At 38.7% G+C, this 18,017-nt stretch overlaps 1 protein-coding gene across 1 annotated transcript; it reads right to left on the reverse strand.

Annotated features, from left to right (window-relative positions):
- Positions 1-1,996: 1,996 nt before the first annotated feature.
- Positions 1,997-12,927, reverse strand: LOC108715609 (dynein light chain Tctex-type 5-A-like). Its single transcript, XM_041561490.1, has 5 exons — positions 12,317-12,927; positions 11,470-11,591; positions 6,413-6,562; positions 4,490-4,564; positions 1,997-3,845 (listed from the first exon to the last, which is right to left on the reverse strand). Exons 2-5 carry the CDS (start codon positions 11,563-11,565, stop codon positions 3,498-3,500), a joined length of 669 nt encoding a protein of 222 aa, XP_041417424.1. The 5' UTR covers positions 11,566-11,591; positions 12,317-12,927; the 3' UTR covers positions 1,997-3,497.
- Positions 12,928-18,017: the final 5,090 nt, after the last annotated feature.

Below are 18,017 nucleotides of genomic sequence, written 5' to 3' on the forward strand. Positions count from 1 at the left end.
CCTTCCTGCCGTATGCAAATTAGCCAACGCTAGCGCAACTTCGCTTGCCTCAGTAACGCTTGCACAACTTCGCCGGCGTTCGGCGGCCCTGGACGCAACTTCGGATTTTAGTTGCATTGTCCTGGCGAATCTGCGCCTGGCGAAGTGTTGCGATGTGAGTGAAGCAGACGCTAGCGCAAATTTGTCGCTTAGTGAATCTGCCCCATAGAATTTCCAAACAGAGGCATAATGCCTTTAATTCGAAATTCAAAGGGTGTTTTTGGTACCACAGAGTCAGCCTTGCAAATGTTGGTATAAGGGACAGGAAGAAAGAGAAATGACAATATCAAATGCTTTGAAGAAGAATATAAAAAGCTACATTTAGAAAAAAGAAAGTAAAGAAGCAAAAAAGAAAAAGGAATAGCCTATCTATCAAAAGCTGTAAAAATGATTGCACTAAAAAAGAATGTAGTATTTACACATGAACCTCTTTACTTGCTGTGGTAACAGGTACATCTCTATTTTTATTTGGCAATGTACATGCAGCTATCTGTAAAATGCTGATTTTCAGGTACAATTACTTCAAGAGAACTTTTATTGTAGGTAGGTTACAATTGTTACCAAAAGGCATCTATGCAGAAATAATGTACAGTGACTATTGTGTGCTGAATGCAGTCAATGTACTTTGTGTGTTATGACAATCAAACACATACACAGCCAAAACAAAATCTATCCCCAATGCCTGCAGTTGGCACATGTAGTGTATTTACAGTGAAAGCTTGGGAACAGGTCCAACGGATTTTTTTCATTCACCCCCTGGAGACTTCAGTCACAGGACAGGTTAATTCCCACTCAAAGCTCAAGCAATTAACAAAATAATGTCCAGTCCATCCATGGCTTGCTTTGGGCTTTATTACATATATCCTAAAAGGAGCTGTATAAAATCTATAGGGCTCTTTCAGCAAACGAGTTGTGTATCATTTCTAGGTGTTCTCATCCCCTGCTTCAGAAGTGTGTGCAAGTCAGGGAGTGACAAATAAAATTCTTCTATAGGAATAATGGCAGGGATTAAATAATTAACAACAATTTATAAAAGGTGAAACTACCACAAACAGAAGGTTAAATACTCCAAGTCCTGCATACATTTAGTCCTCACAAGTATTCATAATTCTGGCCCAGCCAAAAGGAAAGCAACATAAGTAGTTGCCATGGACAGTTATTGTCATCCTCATAGCAAGGTCAAGAATGAAACAGTAATAAATTAAGAACTGGTCAGACAGCCCTTATTCTGATGTGACAATTTATGGTGATGGCATTAACTAAGAGAGCACTGTATTTTCAGGGAGCTTAAAACATATACAGCACTAGTGCACTAAGGCTACCAGGGATATACCAAAGTAATACTTAGGGGTAGATTCACTAAAGGACAAAGTGGCTAATGCTAGAGACAATTCGCCAATGTTGCCACCCGCAGGGACGTCGCCAATTCACTAACAGGTGCAGGCACCAATTCGCTAGCGAAAGAGACTGTCGCTATCGTTCGTTCACACTCTACCGCCAGACTGACTTCGCCATGTCAGGCCAGACGAAGTGCTAAAAAGAAGCTACACCTTCCTCAATCTTCTGTCACTTACATCATATCCTGTGTGTTCCAAAAAGACAGGCGATTTTCCTTTTTTGAAGCGCAATTGCCTGTAAGTCTTAACAAACTTTTGTTGGATAACCGGTTTCTCCAGACATTTCATAACATATGGAACATTCATTTTACAGTGGGCTCATGTGTAGGGCATTATATTAACTCTCTTGTCTTTATTAAGGTTCCCTGGACATTTGTAATAAAAAGTGGTAACTTCAAGCATTTGCACCAACATTTATAATAAAGACATACAACTTTAAACTACTTGCCATATGCAAATTGACCTAAGCACAAGATCGCTAGCGAATTTTCACTAGGCACAAACGAACGCTAGCACATCTTCGCTATGAAATGCTTGCAGTGCCAAAGTAACTCTAGCGAAAAGTCGCCAGCGTTCGGCGCCCAGGACGAAACACTGCATATTAGTGAATTGGCATAGTCGTATCGCATTTATGGCTGGTGAACTGGTGCGAGCTGTGTGAAGCTGAAGCCTGCGAAAATTCGCCCGTTAGTGAATCTACCCCTTGGACTGGATTTGTCCAAATACCAAATCCTCCAGGAAAGAAGCATTTTAATTTGAGAAACCTGCAAAAATTGTGAACAAAAAATTGTCGTCTTGAGCTTTAGAGTCACATGACTTTCAGCTGAAAACTTAGGAGTCAGTTAAATCTGATTCCCACAAAAAGTGTTGGGAATTGACCAAACCAAATGCTGGGTTCTGTCAGTGGTGTAACTTGGCATGACACCTGCACTATAACTTATTATGGCTCCAATGGGCCTGGGTGCACCTCCGGAAGTTACACCAGTGGATCCTGTGCATCTCTAAAGGTTATACAACATTATTTTTCAGATTATTCATGTAGCTAATGCTTCTGCACCAGATCTGCAAAGGTCAGAGTTATACTCCTTACAGTGAACAATCAACAACATAGATGACTACTATAAAATGTTATAAAACGGCATTGTGTTACCCACAGGTACATAGCAAACTTTAGCACTTAATCAGCAGTTTAGTGTGAATCAGTCAGAAAATTAAAGCGAACATCTTATTGTTTGCTATGGGAAAATGCACTAGAGCAATTTAGCACCTTAGTAACTCAGCCCGAAAGCCTCTCTCTCTTTGCAAAACTCAGGGGGTTTATTTACTAAAATCGGAATTTATCTCATATTTTGTTAAAATAAAACCAAGACCAAACTCCCATGCTTAATTTTAGCTTATTTATTTATGAAAAAGACTCAATTTAATTGGATCGCGGAAAAACTCAATAAGCGAAAACCCGAATTTGACCTGAAAAACTCCAAAAAAGACGGACTTTCTGGCGAAAACCCCGAAGACTTTGATTATGTCAATTTGAGATAGGTGCCTCTCCCACTGACTTATGCAGGACCTCAATAGGTCTTAGATGGCGGATTCTAGTTTTTTTCCTTCTTGAATTTTTTAACATTCTAACTTTAATATGTAACTCCCTAAATGTCAATTTGAGATAGGTGCTCCCTTTGACTTATGCAGGACCTCAATAGGTCTAGATGGATTTTTCGGATTCTGGCTTTTTGCAGCATCAGGGTATAATAAATCTTGAAAAAATTTATTTTTTTCCCTCTAGTGAAAAAAACTTGAATTTTTTAAGATTCAAATTTTAATAAATAACTCCCTAAATGTCTGCAAAGTTTCCTTTTAAATTAACAGTGTCTGAATTTACCATCCAAGTTTATTAACCATTTTTATGTGAAATGAAATCAGGATTATTATAGAGTCCTATAAATCTACTTCTACGTGCGTTAGTGATAATAAGTAAAACAATTTATGTTGAGTTGGACAGAATTTTCTACCCTAATCTGTTATGTTACATCTATATAAACTGAGGAACAAAAAAGCTGCTTCCTATTCAAAATAAACAGCATACACCAAAACTACACAGAACAGAGTGCGGTTCTGGAAGCTGCAGGAAGTGACATTGTCTGAGTACGAGTCCCACAGACATTGACTGGTCACCATAATGTCCTCCTGATGCTTGCTCCCAATAGCCATGCTGCAGATAAGCTTGTATCGGGGAGGAGTCACTCTTCTAACTAACTTTTTAATGTCTTCACACAAGTCTTTAGTGAGACTGGCACAAGTACAGGCATCATAGGGCTCATTCTTCAGCTTGGTAGCAAGGAACTCCTCGATTAGTTCCTTCACATGAGTATTTGGAAACCTACGTGCAGGATTTGCAGAATTCACAGGAGTCTGTGTAGAAGAGACAGAGATCAACATCTGAATTCAAAGACTTTATATTTTAGGAATTCAGGCAGGGATACGAAGCAACCACAGCACTTAATAATATCTACCTATATGACAAATACTCATTTTAAAGCAGTGCTATGGAAGAAGTAATGGTTCTCATTCCTCTGATACAGGGCAAATCTTTTTTAAGAGGAGAAACTTTTGTAGCATACTTGTTTTTAGTTCCTTTTAAAAGTTCAATAACAGAATCAAAGCATTATGCATCCATATATATGTCTCCCATCAGTCTACACATTGGAGGGAAATTCAATGTTCTTAATTTCATTCAGTGGAAAACCCCCCTCTGTTATTTGGGAAGGGAGGGATTTTTATTGCCATAATTAAGTTCCTGTACAAATGTACAGATATGCATAAAAAGGTATGGGAACAAGTAAGAGTAAAAAATATTGACATTCCAAATTTAGTCTTACAATCTACTTTCTGTCAGTAATCGTAGCAACCAGGCACACTTATATACTTCAGTTTGGGAGAGATGTACATGATGATCAATACATCCCCAGTTTAACATAATAATAATAATAATTCTACTTGAATGTATCTCCTTTAATGTACAAGCATGAATAGGCATAAGCACTGCAAAGTCTTACCTGCTCATTTATAATAGCTATTGGAGTGCAATTCTGTGTCCGGACTCTAGTTTTTCTCCTTAATGCTGCTCGGTTCTGAAAGTTAAAATTTGCTGATTTTCATTAACAACATTATTGCAGGCAAAATTATACACTATGGTGGCTACTTATGATCTTATGAAACAAATATTCTTTCTAAAGCTGACTGATCATAAATGAACAAATATGTTTATTTAGCAAGGTTAATTTGATTAACCAAATGGTGGGCCTAGTCATGGTGAAGGGATTGTTTAGACAAGAAATAGGGAGAGATGCTACAGAATGTCAATGTAGATAACTCACCAAGTGGAACCAGTGGTCCAGGTGCACCAGACCCTCAGCTTCAGTGGGATGCAAACTGATATAAAGCAAATAGAACAAATAGGGCTATCTGACACTCAGTCACTCCAGCTGCAATAACTAGCCCATGACTAAATGCCTGTCTGGCACAAAATGCATAGGGCCTACAGAGATGTGTAATTTTAACTTTAACAAATAAATACTGTTTTTGCTTTCACTTTGGCCCTGTATATTCCCTTGAGTACTGAAGGGATTGTTTATCCTCTGAGCTATCCATGGGCCTGCACCCCTTCCAGCCATTTTCAATGGTATCTGAATAAGCCATCATCTGGGGAAAGCCATTGTTTTGACATTATTCACTGACTTATAAACTGAGGTTGAATCCGTGTATTCAGGAAGAAAAAAAAATGTTTTCTGTAAGAATCTGACTGGTCTATGTGCACTGTAATGACTGCACAGTGCCATACATCCCACTAGATGATTCCCTTTGTTAACCTAGTATAAATCCAGCAGTGTGGCTGACGACTAATGAACACTCAGGGGGTGATTTATTTTAAAAATCTGAAAAGTTCTCACTACTTTCTGAAAACGACTGCGACCAAATCTGCACAAACTGTTTTGCTCCCCTATTTATCAATACATTTTTTCTGAAAATTTCTTGTGCAGTAAAAAAAACTCGGATTTGTCACCCGAAACATCCGATTTTTTTTGGATTTGATCAGGATATCAAAGAGACATTTGCCATTGACTTCTGTATGAACTCGTCAGGTCTGAGTTGGAGTACTTTTTTATTCAGACATTTAGTTTTGTTTCCTATAAAAAAATTGTGTTTTTTCCCCCTTTAAAAGTCTGACCAGAAAAATCTAACTTTAATAAATAACCCCTCAGTGATGGGACAGTGATCTACTAGTAAATCTAGAGCTGGTAAAGGGGTACACGACAACAGGAAAATGTAACCCCCAAACAAGCAAACAAGAATGAAGATGCCTTCATCATCAAAGCACAATTACATGACAACTCAATTGTCATGCTGATGCTACAATGTACTAGTTCAAATGCACCTTATTGGAAGGATACTGGCTGTGCCCTCTTATTAAGCCTTTACAGATCCATGGGTTTGGGCTATATATTTACAGTTTTCAGTGTATACATTGGTAAATAAAACATTTTCTAAAGAATTATTTCCTTTTACTCAGTACTAATAAAACAGTACCTTGTACTTGATGCCAATTAAGCTGCAGGAATCCATATTGGTGGCAAAATGCCTTTTGGCTTATTTAATATTTAAATGTTTTATCGATAGACTTTAGGTATGGCGATATAATTACTGAATCCTATATCCCGAAAGCCCAAGGGGTGGTAGACATTTAAAAGAGGGTCATGTTTGCCAACAACTGCTGTGCACAAAGGTTAAACATAAATGGAAGCTTACTATCTCTATATGAGACTGGAGTTTTTATAGGGAATGTGGTAAAGGATAACAGCCTTTCTCTCATTGCTAAATATGCCCTAAAGATGCTACTGTGACCCAATTCAGTGATGGAAATTGCAGCTGTGAGTTGTAGCAATGGCAGTTATAAAAGGTTCCTGCAACATGTTTTGTACCTTCAGCTCCCGTGTAAGCCGCTGTGCAGCCAGTAGGCCTTTCAGGCTGATGGGTGATCCAGATTGTCTGATATCTGCTACATTTTTGGCTCCTTCACCATGCTGAGATTTCAGACTTGGAATTGCTCTTGAGGCTAAAGGACCTGTTGACTTAAAGAGAGGTCTGATTGCAATACAGTTTCCCTTGAGACATGCACACCAAAAACTATTCTAATCTTTGTTTCATTAGTAAATCTGAGAACTATTTTCACCTAATTATGGCACAACAGAGACCTGTGAAAATGTGCAAAAATATGGTTTTGCACTTTGCACCCTGCCTTCCATGTTGTAAATGACCCTGATGTGGGTTTTCTAGATATGCAACTGCTAAATAGGCCAGGTATGGAATTGTTATATTGTATTCTCATGAAGCATTTTATGGAGGCACAAAACATGAATTTAACACTAGCTGACACTAGGGATGCACCGAATCCAGGATTCGGTTCGGGATTTGGCCGGGATTCGGTATTTTTAAGCAGGATTCACATTCGGCAGAATCCTTCTGCCTGGCCGAACCGAATCCTAATTTGCATATGTAAATTAGGGGCGGGGAGGGGAATCACGTGACTTTTTGTCACAAAACAGTAAAAAAAAGTAAAAATTGGTTTCCCCTTCCCACCCCTAATTTGCATATGCAAATTAGGGTTCAGATTCGGTCAAACCTTTCGCAAGGGATTCAGGGGGTTCGACTGAATCCAGAAAAAATGAATTCGGTGCATCCCTAGCTGACACCAACAAGGTTTTTTTCACCTGAAGCAAACACTATGGATGCACTGAATCCAATTTTATCATTTGGCCAAATCCTAGTAATTTTTGGCAGGATTTTGATTAGGGAGAATCCAAATGCCTGGCTAAACCGAATTTGAATCCTTAAAATCATGTGACTTGAAGTGACACGATTGAGGAAAATGCTAAATCCTCCATGCTTCCTTTCCTTAATTTGCATTTGTAAATATATGTAAATTATAGGTGGGGTTTGGTTCAGGATTCAGCCAATTCCTTTGTTACAGATTTGGGTGTTGGCCAAATCTCAAGAAAAGTGTATTTGATACATCACTAGTAAACACAGCTCATTCATAAGGTGATGTATTTGTAAATATGGTATATATATATATATATATATATAGTCAAATACAAGATTCCTCTGCACTCAACCCATTATCAATATATTTAAGACAGCGACATTTTGTGCATACTGCTACTAAAAAATGCCTTACCCTTTAAACAAAACAGGGATTGCCTGTCCATATATTGCAATATATTTAAGCTGGCCAACTACGTCAAAGTCATCCCATATCTGGCCAGTCCTATGCTCAATTTTATCTGATTCATTAAGAATTCTATTGCTTCATTATACATTTTACAAAGGGACTAGGTATTACCTGCAACTTAACTTGCTGCTTTCAAAGTAAACCTCCATACTTGGCTGCCCTTTTATTAGACACCAGTGGGAATATATATATATATATATATATATATATATATATATATATATATATATATATACCATAGTAAAGAAGGGCACACACAAATAAATTCACCAACTGCCTGGGCGAGAAATGGTAGTTCAGCAAGCACACCCACAGCAATATCTCAGGACTTGATTTTTTTTAACTTGAAAAAATCCTTTTTATTGTGCAAAATCAACATTTCGATCACATATCCAAACCTTTATCAGATGCCTCATAGTGTACAAAAACCATCTAAATTCCTAGTGCAAATTTTGGCACCAATTACATCAGCATGATGGCACCACCCCCTACACATGCATAATAATGAGCCCAACGTCAACGTGTGAACCTAACAATGCAGTGTATAGACAAGACTGCAGTGAAGTGATCCAATCAGGTTAAACAATGAAACAAGTGAAAAGACACAAGTAACAAAAGAAACAATTGAAACATTTAGGGGCAAATTTACTAAGCGGCGAAAATTCACCAGCGCCGGCTTCGCAGGCAGCGAAAATTTACTCAGACAACGCTAATTCACTAACATGCGAAGTTGCGTTCAGGGCGCCGAATGCTGGCAAAGTTGCACTAACATTAATTCGGCAAGCAGAACGAAGTTCTGCTAGCGCTGGCTAATTTGCATACTGTGGGAAGCTAAAGTTGAATGGATGTATATGTTGCAGCAAATATATTACACTACACAAGCCCAGGGAAACGTAATAAAATAAAATAGAGTTGTTATATTGCCCTACACATGAGCCCACTGTATAGTTTATGTGTCATATGTTAGGAAATGTAGGGGGGAAGCCGGTTACCCCAAAAAATGTGTACGCTCTTTTGCAGCCTATCACCCTAAAAAAAAGGAAAAGATGCCAGCGTTTTTTGGGACTTATAAAAATTTTCAACTAAAGTTGAGGAAGTCCTATCTATTCTATTGCACTTCGCCTGGTCTGAGGTGGTGAAGGCAAGTCTGGCGCAAGAGGTAACATTCAGTAAAATCCACATCTTAGTGAATTTGCACCTTTACATCCCTTCGCCAGAGCGCAACTTCGCCTGGTGATTGAGTGCGAATGAGTGCCAGTTTCAGTCTCTTTCGCTAGCGAAGTTATGCCTACGCCCATTAGTAAATCGGCGAAGTACAGAAATGACGTCATGCTGGCAAATTTTCGCCAGCGTTAGTCACTTCGCCTTTTAGTAAATTTGCCCCTTAGAAAGAACAAACTACATGTAGTCATAAAAGACATGATCTGAATGACGTGGAGGTGGAAACCACTGAATAAAATAAGACCTTACCATCATCAGTGACAGCCAAAGAAAATGTGCGCAACTAAAGGTGAGTGGATGACTGATGAAAGACTGTGAATGTAGCCAGGTTGCCGCAGCAACGCACTGCTATATATACCAGAGCAATGCCATCTGCATGTCACCCGCAGAAAGGCCCATGGTGTGTGCACTTAGGAGAAATTGGTCCTCAACAGAGAATGGCAAAAAATTATGGGTCCTCACCCGCCAACATGGTCGGCAAGTATACAGTAGAGTATTGGGAGAACTGCATCCCCATCAAAAGAACTGTGTCCCACTTTATACTCCACCATAGGGTTGGCAAGTTCTGTGAGTGCTGAGTTATTGCTATATATATATATATATATATAACTTTTTGGTGAATTCCGGCAAAAAATGTATGCCTGGGTGCAAACCTCAAATATCAGTATCTACATAGTACATAGAAGAAGCACTCACAGGTCTTATGGCAAAAATATGAAGTCTTTAATGAAGGCACAAAAAAACTAACTTTTTGGCTGGAACACCAGCTGGTGTTCAAGCTGAAACGTTAGTTTTTTTGTGCCTTTACTAAAGAATATCTATCTACAGTATATATATATATATATATATATATATATATATATATATATATATATATCCCCCTATCGTTACGTAGTCGCTCTAACAACTATGACCAGTATACCCTTCTTTCTAGCAGAGCATAGTCAGTACAATTTAAGACCATTCTAACATAACATAGTAAGTTAGGTTGAAAAAAGACAAACGTCCATCAAGTTCAACCTTTTAACCCTATTTTAACCTGCCTAACTGCTAGTTGGTCCAGAGGAAGGCAAAAAAAACCCTTTAAAAGCCTCTCCAATTTGCCTTAGAGGGGGAAAAAAATTCCTTCCTGACTCCAAAATGGCAATCGGACTAGTCTCTGGATCAACTTGTACTATCAGCTATTTCCCATAACCCTGTATTCCCTCACTTGCTAAAAAGCCATCCAACCCTTCCTTAAATCTAATGGATCAGCCTGTACGACTGATTCAGGGAGAGAATTCCACATCTTCACAGCTCTCACTGAAAAAAACCTCTATTAGCGCACACCCTGTCAGTATGATTTAAGATCTACTATCTGGGAATTAGTGATGTGTGGGCCGACCGGATACCTGCGGGTTTGGACCGACCTCGCACGCTCTTTTACCGGGTCGCGGGAGGGTTGAGCTCTTTTTGATGCTCTCCCCGCCCTCGACCTTCCAAATGCCGGCTGCCGGCTTCCGAGTTCAGTTTTTATAGACACGCGCCTCTCATCCCGCCCCTTTTGTGACGTCATCGACAGGGTGGGTCGGCGCGGGTCTATAAAAGAGACCTGGAAGGCAGGCGCGGGTGGTGGGAGGTTGGGTTGCAGGCAGGTGCGGGTCGGGAAAAGCCCGACCTGCACATCACTACTGGGAATGCATACCAGCGATGCTCAGTTTGAACTTTGTTCTGTCTGGCCTCTCGCACACCATAGAATTTATACTTTCCTGTAACACTGTAAACATTTTATTTTTGATAAAACCTGTGAGTGCGTTTCCAGTCCATCACTTGAAATCTCAATAGAAACACCTTTGTTTTGTTGCTAAGACATGTGAGTGGAATATAGTTTTGTTAATTTGTTTACAATTTTATCCAGCACCCAGGCATTTGATTTCTATAGGTGTGCTCTCCTTTGTCTTTTATATAGTATATATAATATATATTTATATATACAGTATATATAAGAATCCCAGTAACAGACACACTACAAAAATATTGACAATACATTTCACCTTTTTTCACCATATTATGAAGTCCGGGAGTGCGTCTGTTACTGGGATTCCTATCTACATTACATAGGGCAGCACCCTGGCATGAACTAATTATTTACTGGAGTGCACCGCTTTTGTGGGATTATATATATATATATATATATATATATATATATATATATATATATATATATATATATATATATATATATATATATTAATATATACTGTATAGTAACACAGCATAATAATACATACGGTACCAATACATACTTCATTGTGTTGTGCATCATCTCTAAGCAGATTCAAATGGTTTCAAGTAGCTGTGCATACGTTACTCTTTCCTATATTTAAACTCAAGACCTTGGAAGGTGGAAGACATCATAACTTTGCTGTTTTGTTATAATATGGAACGTTTATGTCAAATACAAAAACAGAGAAGTTAAATAAAAAAAACTATGTGAAACCCTGTAAGGCACAAGACTCACAATCTGATTTTAGGGATGGTGCTTACTTCTTTCTGCATAGCATTTTCCTGTTGTTGTCTGGAAGATGTACGGAAAGTGACTCGGGAGAGCTTGATTTCCCCCGGCTTCTTTTGCACACTCATAGTCTATCTTTCTGGGTGGGAAGGTCCTCAAACAGAGAATTACATTTGTGATTTATTATAAAAATATTTATATCTACTTCTATATTCTGGTTAATACACTGTGGAGCTCATTTATCAACACTGGGAAAATTTGCACATGGACAGTAATCCATTACAACTAAATACCAGTTATCTTTTTCTCCAGCCAGGTAGAAACAATGCAATAAGCAAAAATGTGATTGGTTGCCATAGGCAAAATTGCCCAGTGTTGTTAAATAAGCCCCAGTCTCCTATACATATACAGTGTTCTAGGCAAAGCCAAGAATTAAGTCCAGTTTATATTAGTGTCTTCCTTGGTCTGTTTTTCGTTTGTTTACCATTAAAACCTGCTTACAGGTTGGCAGTGATTCCATTAAATTTTATTTTTATGTATTTGATTAGATTCACATACTGTTTTGCTGGTTAGAACTGTCATCTTAAAAAGCATACAAGAAAACTGCATCCAACAGCAACATGCTATAGCTACCCAAACCTTTATACAAATGAGGATGATAAAAACCCTAGTGTAAATACATGCTTCGAATAATTGAATTGTCAAATTTAATGAGTCAAACATTCTTAACTGCCAGGGACAGTCCCTTATTGTGCACCAGAGGTCACTGTGTTGTTTTTTGGGTTTTTTTCAACGCCTGAAATTAATGTCCATAGTTTGCTTTAGCCCAGTAAGCCCCATTTGGTGAAAAGAAGTTGCTTAATTTGAGGTATCACTTACAGCTATGAATCTCAGCAGTGGAAGCTTTTCTCTCCCCAGATTCCTTGCTCTATCCAGCCTGGGCAGACAGAACCCTTCCAGTTGAGTGTCCCAGTCGATACTCTCAGTGATGTTTACTCTCAGGTTTCCAAAGCTGTGCTATTAATCTCACCTTTTCTGTTGACTTTGTTCCGCTACAGCTTAGCAAACATAACAACAGGACGGGAATATGCAAGTAGGATTTAGCGATTATGTTTGATAATCACTGCATTTTTCGTTCGTGAACATGAGAAGGAGCACGTTACCCAACCCTAATAGAAAAGAATAGACTAACAACCATATCTAGGTTCTGCTTTTCCACTGACCTTGAGATCTTCAAGATATTAACCTAAAATGTGCAATATACCATGGACACAATACCATTTGTTTGAGCCTGCTAGTGCTTAACCGTAGTCATGGAAGCAATTAAATTCCATGAAGGCAATTTACTTTTTATTTATTTATTTTTTACAAATAGAAATGAACAGCAAAGGTATATTCAGAAATCTTTTCATGCAAATAAAATACGGAGAGCTTTTATACCTAAGTCTTTTTTTTTTTTTTTTAAATAACCCCATTAAATTTGTTAAAGGGATACTGTCATGAGAAAACAGTTTTTTCAAAATGCATCAGTTAATAGTGCTGATCCAGCAGAATTCTGCACTGAAAACAAGTTTTTTATATTTAATTTTGAAATCTGACATAGGGCTAGGGTTGCCACGTTTTCTGGAAAAAAATACCGGCCTTCCTATATATTTATCTTTTTCCCTATTAATAACATTGGGATCAACCATCATTTTTACTGGCCAGGACAGTAGAATACGGGCCAGGTGGCAACCCTACATGGGGCTAGAGATATTGCCAGTTTCCTAGCTGCCCAAAGTCATGTGACTTGTGCTCTGATAAACTTCAGTCCCTAAATACTGCTGTACTGCAAGTTGGAGTGACATCACCCCCCTCCCTCCCCCCAGCAGCCTAACAACAAAACAATGGGAAGGTAACCAGATAGCAGCTCCCTAACACAAGATAACAGCTCCCTCGTAGATCTAAGAACAGCACTCAATAGTAAAATCCAGGTCCCACTGCGACACATTCAGTTACAATGAGTAGGGGAAACAACAGCCTGCCAGAAAGCAGTTCCATCCTAAAGTGCTCGCTATTTCTGAAAGCACACGACCAGGCAAAATGACCTGAGATGGCTGCCTACACACCAATATTACAACTAACTTGCTGGTTCAGGAATTAAATGACAGGCTCACGGGGTTGTTTTAATTGCCATTTTCCAACCTGCTGGTAGTTGTGATCAAAATGCCAAGTTTGACTTTAGCTTTAGTACACAAATTTAAAAAAAAAAACACTTAAAAAACAGCATCCTTTTTAACTTTTAAGTGTTCTGACGCTTTAAATCGCAGTAGAGAGTTTACTTGCCAACCCACAGCAGAGTGCAGCTGTACCCCACAAATAAGTGTTGTGTAAATGAGCACTAAAGGGTGTCTTTGCATAAATAATTGAGCCTTATAGTTGCTAAATTGCATCAGTGCTTTTGCCCACACCAAACAATTAGCACTTAGATTTCAGTAGTATAGCACAAGTAACAGAACAAAAGCATTTGGCTGCCATGGGCAACTGCACTTTTGCAATTTACCTCTTGTTTTAGTAAATAAACAAAATTGTGAAAATGTTTTGTTTTGTGCAACTTTAAAGGAAAAGGTTTACAGTGAATTTACAGTGGTGTGAGTGTGCAGATGGTTGCATTTAAAAGAAAAATGATTGTACTAATATTTTAGTGATGAATTAGGCACATGTTACAGTCTATAAAAAATATATAAAATAAACTCTAACTTTGACCAAACTGAAAGGTTCAGCAGCTCCATCTTGTGGCAAGGCTTGCAAACATAAATATTACAAATATCTATTGCCATCTAGTGAACTGATCCAAAACCAATAAACAGAAGTGCAGTATCATACTTGTCAAATAAACTTATATACATGTTACATACATACTATTATTATTATGCTGAACTCACATAAGGAGGATTTCAGAAGGCAAGTCTGAACAAATAAACTCATGTGGTTTCATGTGGTTTCCTTTTTTCCAGCATTTTTTTTGAAAACAATGTAAAAAAGAATGTTGAAAAGCATAGACACCTATGCTCCCTAAATTAGGACCTTACATAGATATAAACAGCAGTCAACTGAATTGTATATATGTTGTGAAACCTAGATCTAATTTGAAAAGCACAAATTACTTTAAAAATAAAGTAAAATCCCTCCAAATGAACCCCAGTGCTCATATATATATATATATATATATATATATATATATATATATATATATATATATATATATATATATATATATATATATATATACCCGCTCACACCAACCTATCTATACACTCAAGTATAAACTATGCATAAAAATATCTATACTAATTGTATATTATTATAATGGCAAGACTTATTGGCAGAGCTCAGAATTGAGCTGCTGCTTTATACTGATGCATCTTGTAGCATACATAGTAACATAGTAAGTTAGGTTGAAAAAAGACACACGTCCATCAAGTTCAACCTTTTAACTCTATTTTAACCTGCCTAACTGCTACTTGATCCAGAGGAAGGCAAAAAAAAAAACCCATTTGAAGCCTCTTCAAAAAAATTCCTTTCTGACTCCTCACTGTCTAATTGAATAAACAGGGTATGGCCATGGGTATCAGGTCCCCTATTCTGGCGCATAAATAAGAGATCGGAATTAAACAAATATTTAATAACAGTGTTCACAAAATAGCACTTGCCTGTGTGCTGTAATTGTGTATTCCAAAGGAATGAAGGAATACATTCAGGAGACAGGTCCCCTTTAAAAATGTATCATATGCAGCATCCTAAATTGCTTTTTAAAATAATTTAAATATATATACTGTGTATATATAACAATATTACAATTTAATTTACGATATTATATGTCTTAAACTTGAGAAAGGTCATGAGTAGGCCCCAAATGCTGCCTTTTTGACCTAATAAATACACATTTTTGACTTTGCAACAAAGTGATGCAGCTTTTTTCAGTTAAGATGAGAAAACTCCAATTTACCTTGGTCCCCCTTGTGTTCTGTGAGCATTAGTAGGAACTGCCTGTCAGTGCTCACACTGGGTGTATTTTTCCCATAATGATAGGATGCAGCGTAGTAGTGGTTTGTGCCAATATTTTTCACATTGTACTGCCAACTTGCCCTAAATGAAGAGGATTACAGGTTCAGACAGAATATATGTTTTCACCTTTGGGACTTTAATTGTGTATTTTACCAATCACAGCTCATTTTTTTGTGATTAGACTCTCCCCAGGTCATGGACATGTAAGCACAAGTGTTTGTAAAGCTGAAGGAATTCATACATGCCGGAACTAGAGGTAGGCAGAAGAGGCACATGTCTAGGCAGTGTCTGACTGGCGCACCAGGATACCAGGAAAACTCCCGGTGGACCCAGATGTCAGTGGGCCATCATGCTGCTAAACATTTGGCCTAATTCATGTCAATTCCATATTTCTATGACAATAAATAGATGGAATAATAGTTTAATCTATGTAAAGAAAAGAGACTAGGAGACTAAGAGGTTGAGTGAAGAGAGGAAGAATAATAGTACTGAGAGTGGGCCCCTGGTCTAAGGTTTTTGGGTGGGCCCCTGGCGTCCCAGTCCGACACTGTGCCTAGGGCTCAAAGTTTGGGGGGCACCAGGAGCATACCTTCCCTGTTGCCTACCCCTAGTCCGGCAAGTGTAACCTCATTGCCAAGACTAGCTCTGCAGTGGCCTGTTTACACACGTGCTCATCAGTGCACCTGTTCGCGTGTGTGCTCACACTTGTTTGTGCCCACACAAAGGTGGGGGCGCGCAGGCCAGGCAGCCTCAGGCGCCCCGGCTGTCCTGGCCCGGCACTGACACCAATGATCATTTCCTTTGTAAGAAAAAAATAGGTACCGGCACTGGAGGCGATGTTTATTTGTGTCACAAGGTTTCAGGGGCGTTCCACCTTCGTCAGGTGTGGAAGTGCCATCTTCCTAGGGTCTGTGCACCAGGTGGAAATCTATATTGAAGGGTTTGGGTGTGCACGTGACTTTCTTGCTACATTTCCTCTGTAACCCTTAGCCCAGATTAAATCTCTACCCAAAGGGATTCCACTTCCTCCTTAGTGCAATCTTTGGATATTTCTTTGTTGCTTAGCTTGTCCGGCAGCGGAGAAGGGAGGGATTGTTTCAAATTTTTTCACTTTTCAACTTTACTGGCAATGTATTTTTAATATCAGTGCTGACCCTAGCTAGTTATTTACCGCCCAGGTGTGCTTTAAAAAAGTAGTGTTTCAGGCTCATTTATTGAATATTTCTGCAAAAATCCTAATAATCAATCCCTACCTGCTCCCTGAATTCCCAGGCTGTGCAGGGGAGCCAGCGGCTCTCAGCTCACTGCACTGTAGAACAGGAACCAATCAGCAGCTAGCAGGACCTGTAGGGAACTGTAGCCTGTCTGTGCTTGTGTGACTGCAGGGCTGTGATTGGCTATCCCCCTCCTACTGTGCTTCTAGCAGGGACAGTTTGGACACGCCCACCCCTCATTTGAAACAGGGACCAGAGAACATCTATAAAGAGCTCCAATAAAGGGGTTATTTTTAAAGATAATATTAATTTTTAGCACCATCTAAAAGCAACACCAGATATTACTTATAATTGTCCACAAAATTATGTGCCATTTATATTAAATAGGTCTCTGGTTAAATAGGTGTCTGGTTAGCAAAATGGCAGCAGATACTTTGCAAACCTATGTGCATAATATGCAGTATAAAATATATTAATAACATTACCTGATGAAGTGCAACTTCGGGGCGACTTCGGAAATGAACCGCCGCATGTGATTAGCGCCGGCGTTTTTTAATTTTAGCCGGCGCAGATTCAGGAAAGGCGTTTGGGAGATTGGTTGCCGCAAAAACGAGGCGATTAGTCGCCAGGGGACCAAATCTCCCCAAAACGCCCTGTGTGGCCTGACTTTTAAGTGCATGTGAAGAATAACATCCTCTGCTTTTCATATGAATATACAAATTCTGAGCTACTGAATTCTTATTACAGTGGAACTTGAATATATAAATATAATAAAAAAGCAAATTGTAATTACTGGGCGCCCTCCCCTCATCAAAATTATAGGGTATGACCCCCCTCCCTGTATATTGGGAGCATAATCTGATTAAATCAAATTAAAGCGACTCAAACATGGCTAAAAAGCTGGCATTACAACAGATTTTATAGAAAGCAAAATAAGTATATGATCTTTCACAGTTCCGCCCCCCCCCCCCCAAGGCCTCAATTATTCTAGGATGCCACAAAAATTGGTACCACATAGTAGTTATGTATTTTAATGCTGGCCATGTATTTAAAAACAAAAATGTAGCAAAAACCAGAGATGAAAACATAAGGCTGGAGCAAAAATAAATCTGCAAGTACACATGGAAACACATTTTTAGGAAAAACAAAAACCAGAGGGAAAATATGGACAGACACAAGATGAGCTACCTGTATGCAGTTGCACCAGTGCCCTTAGGCAAAAGGTCTTCACTAAAACAACAGCTAAACATTGGTCATTGTGCAGAGATAGAATGGTACTCCAGTCAGAAGCTTTGTTATAGATACAAGCTTGGTATTGC

This window comes from Xenopus laevis, chromosome 4S, assembly GCF_017654675.1.
Source record: "Xenopus laevis strain J_2021 chromosome 4S, Xenopus_laevis_v10.1, whole genome shotgun sequence".
Classification (NCBI taxonomy): Eukaryota; Metazoa; Chordata; class Amphibia; order Anura; family Pipidae; genus Xenopus; species Xenopus laevis.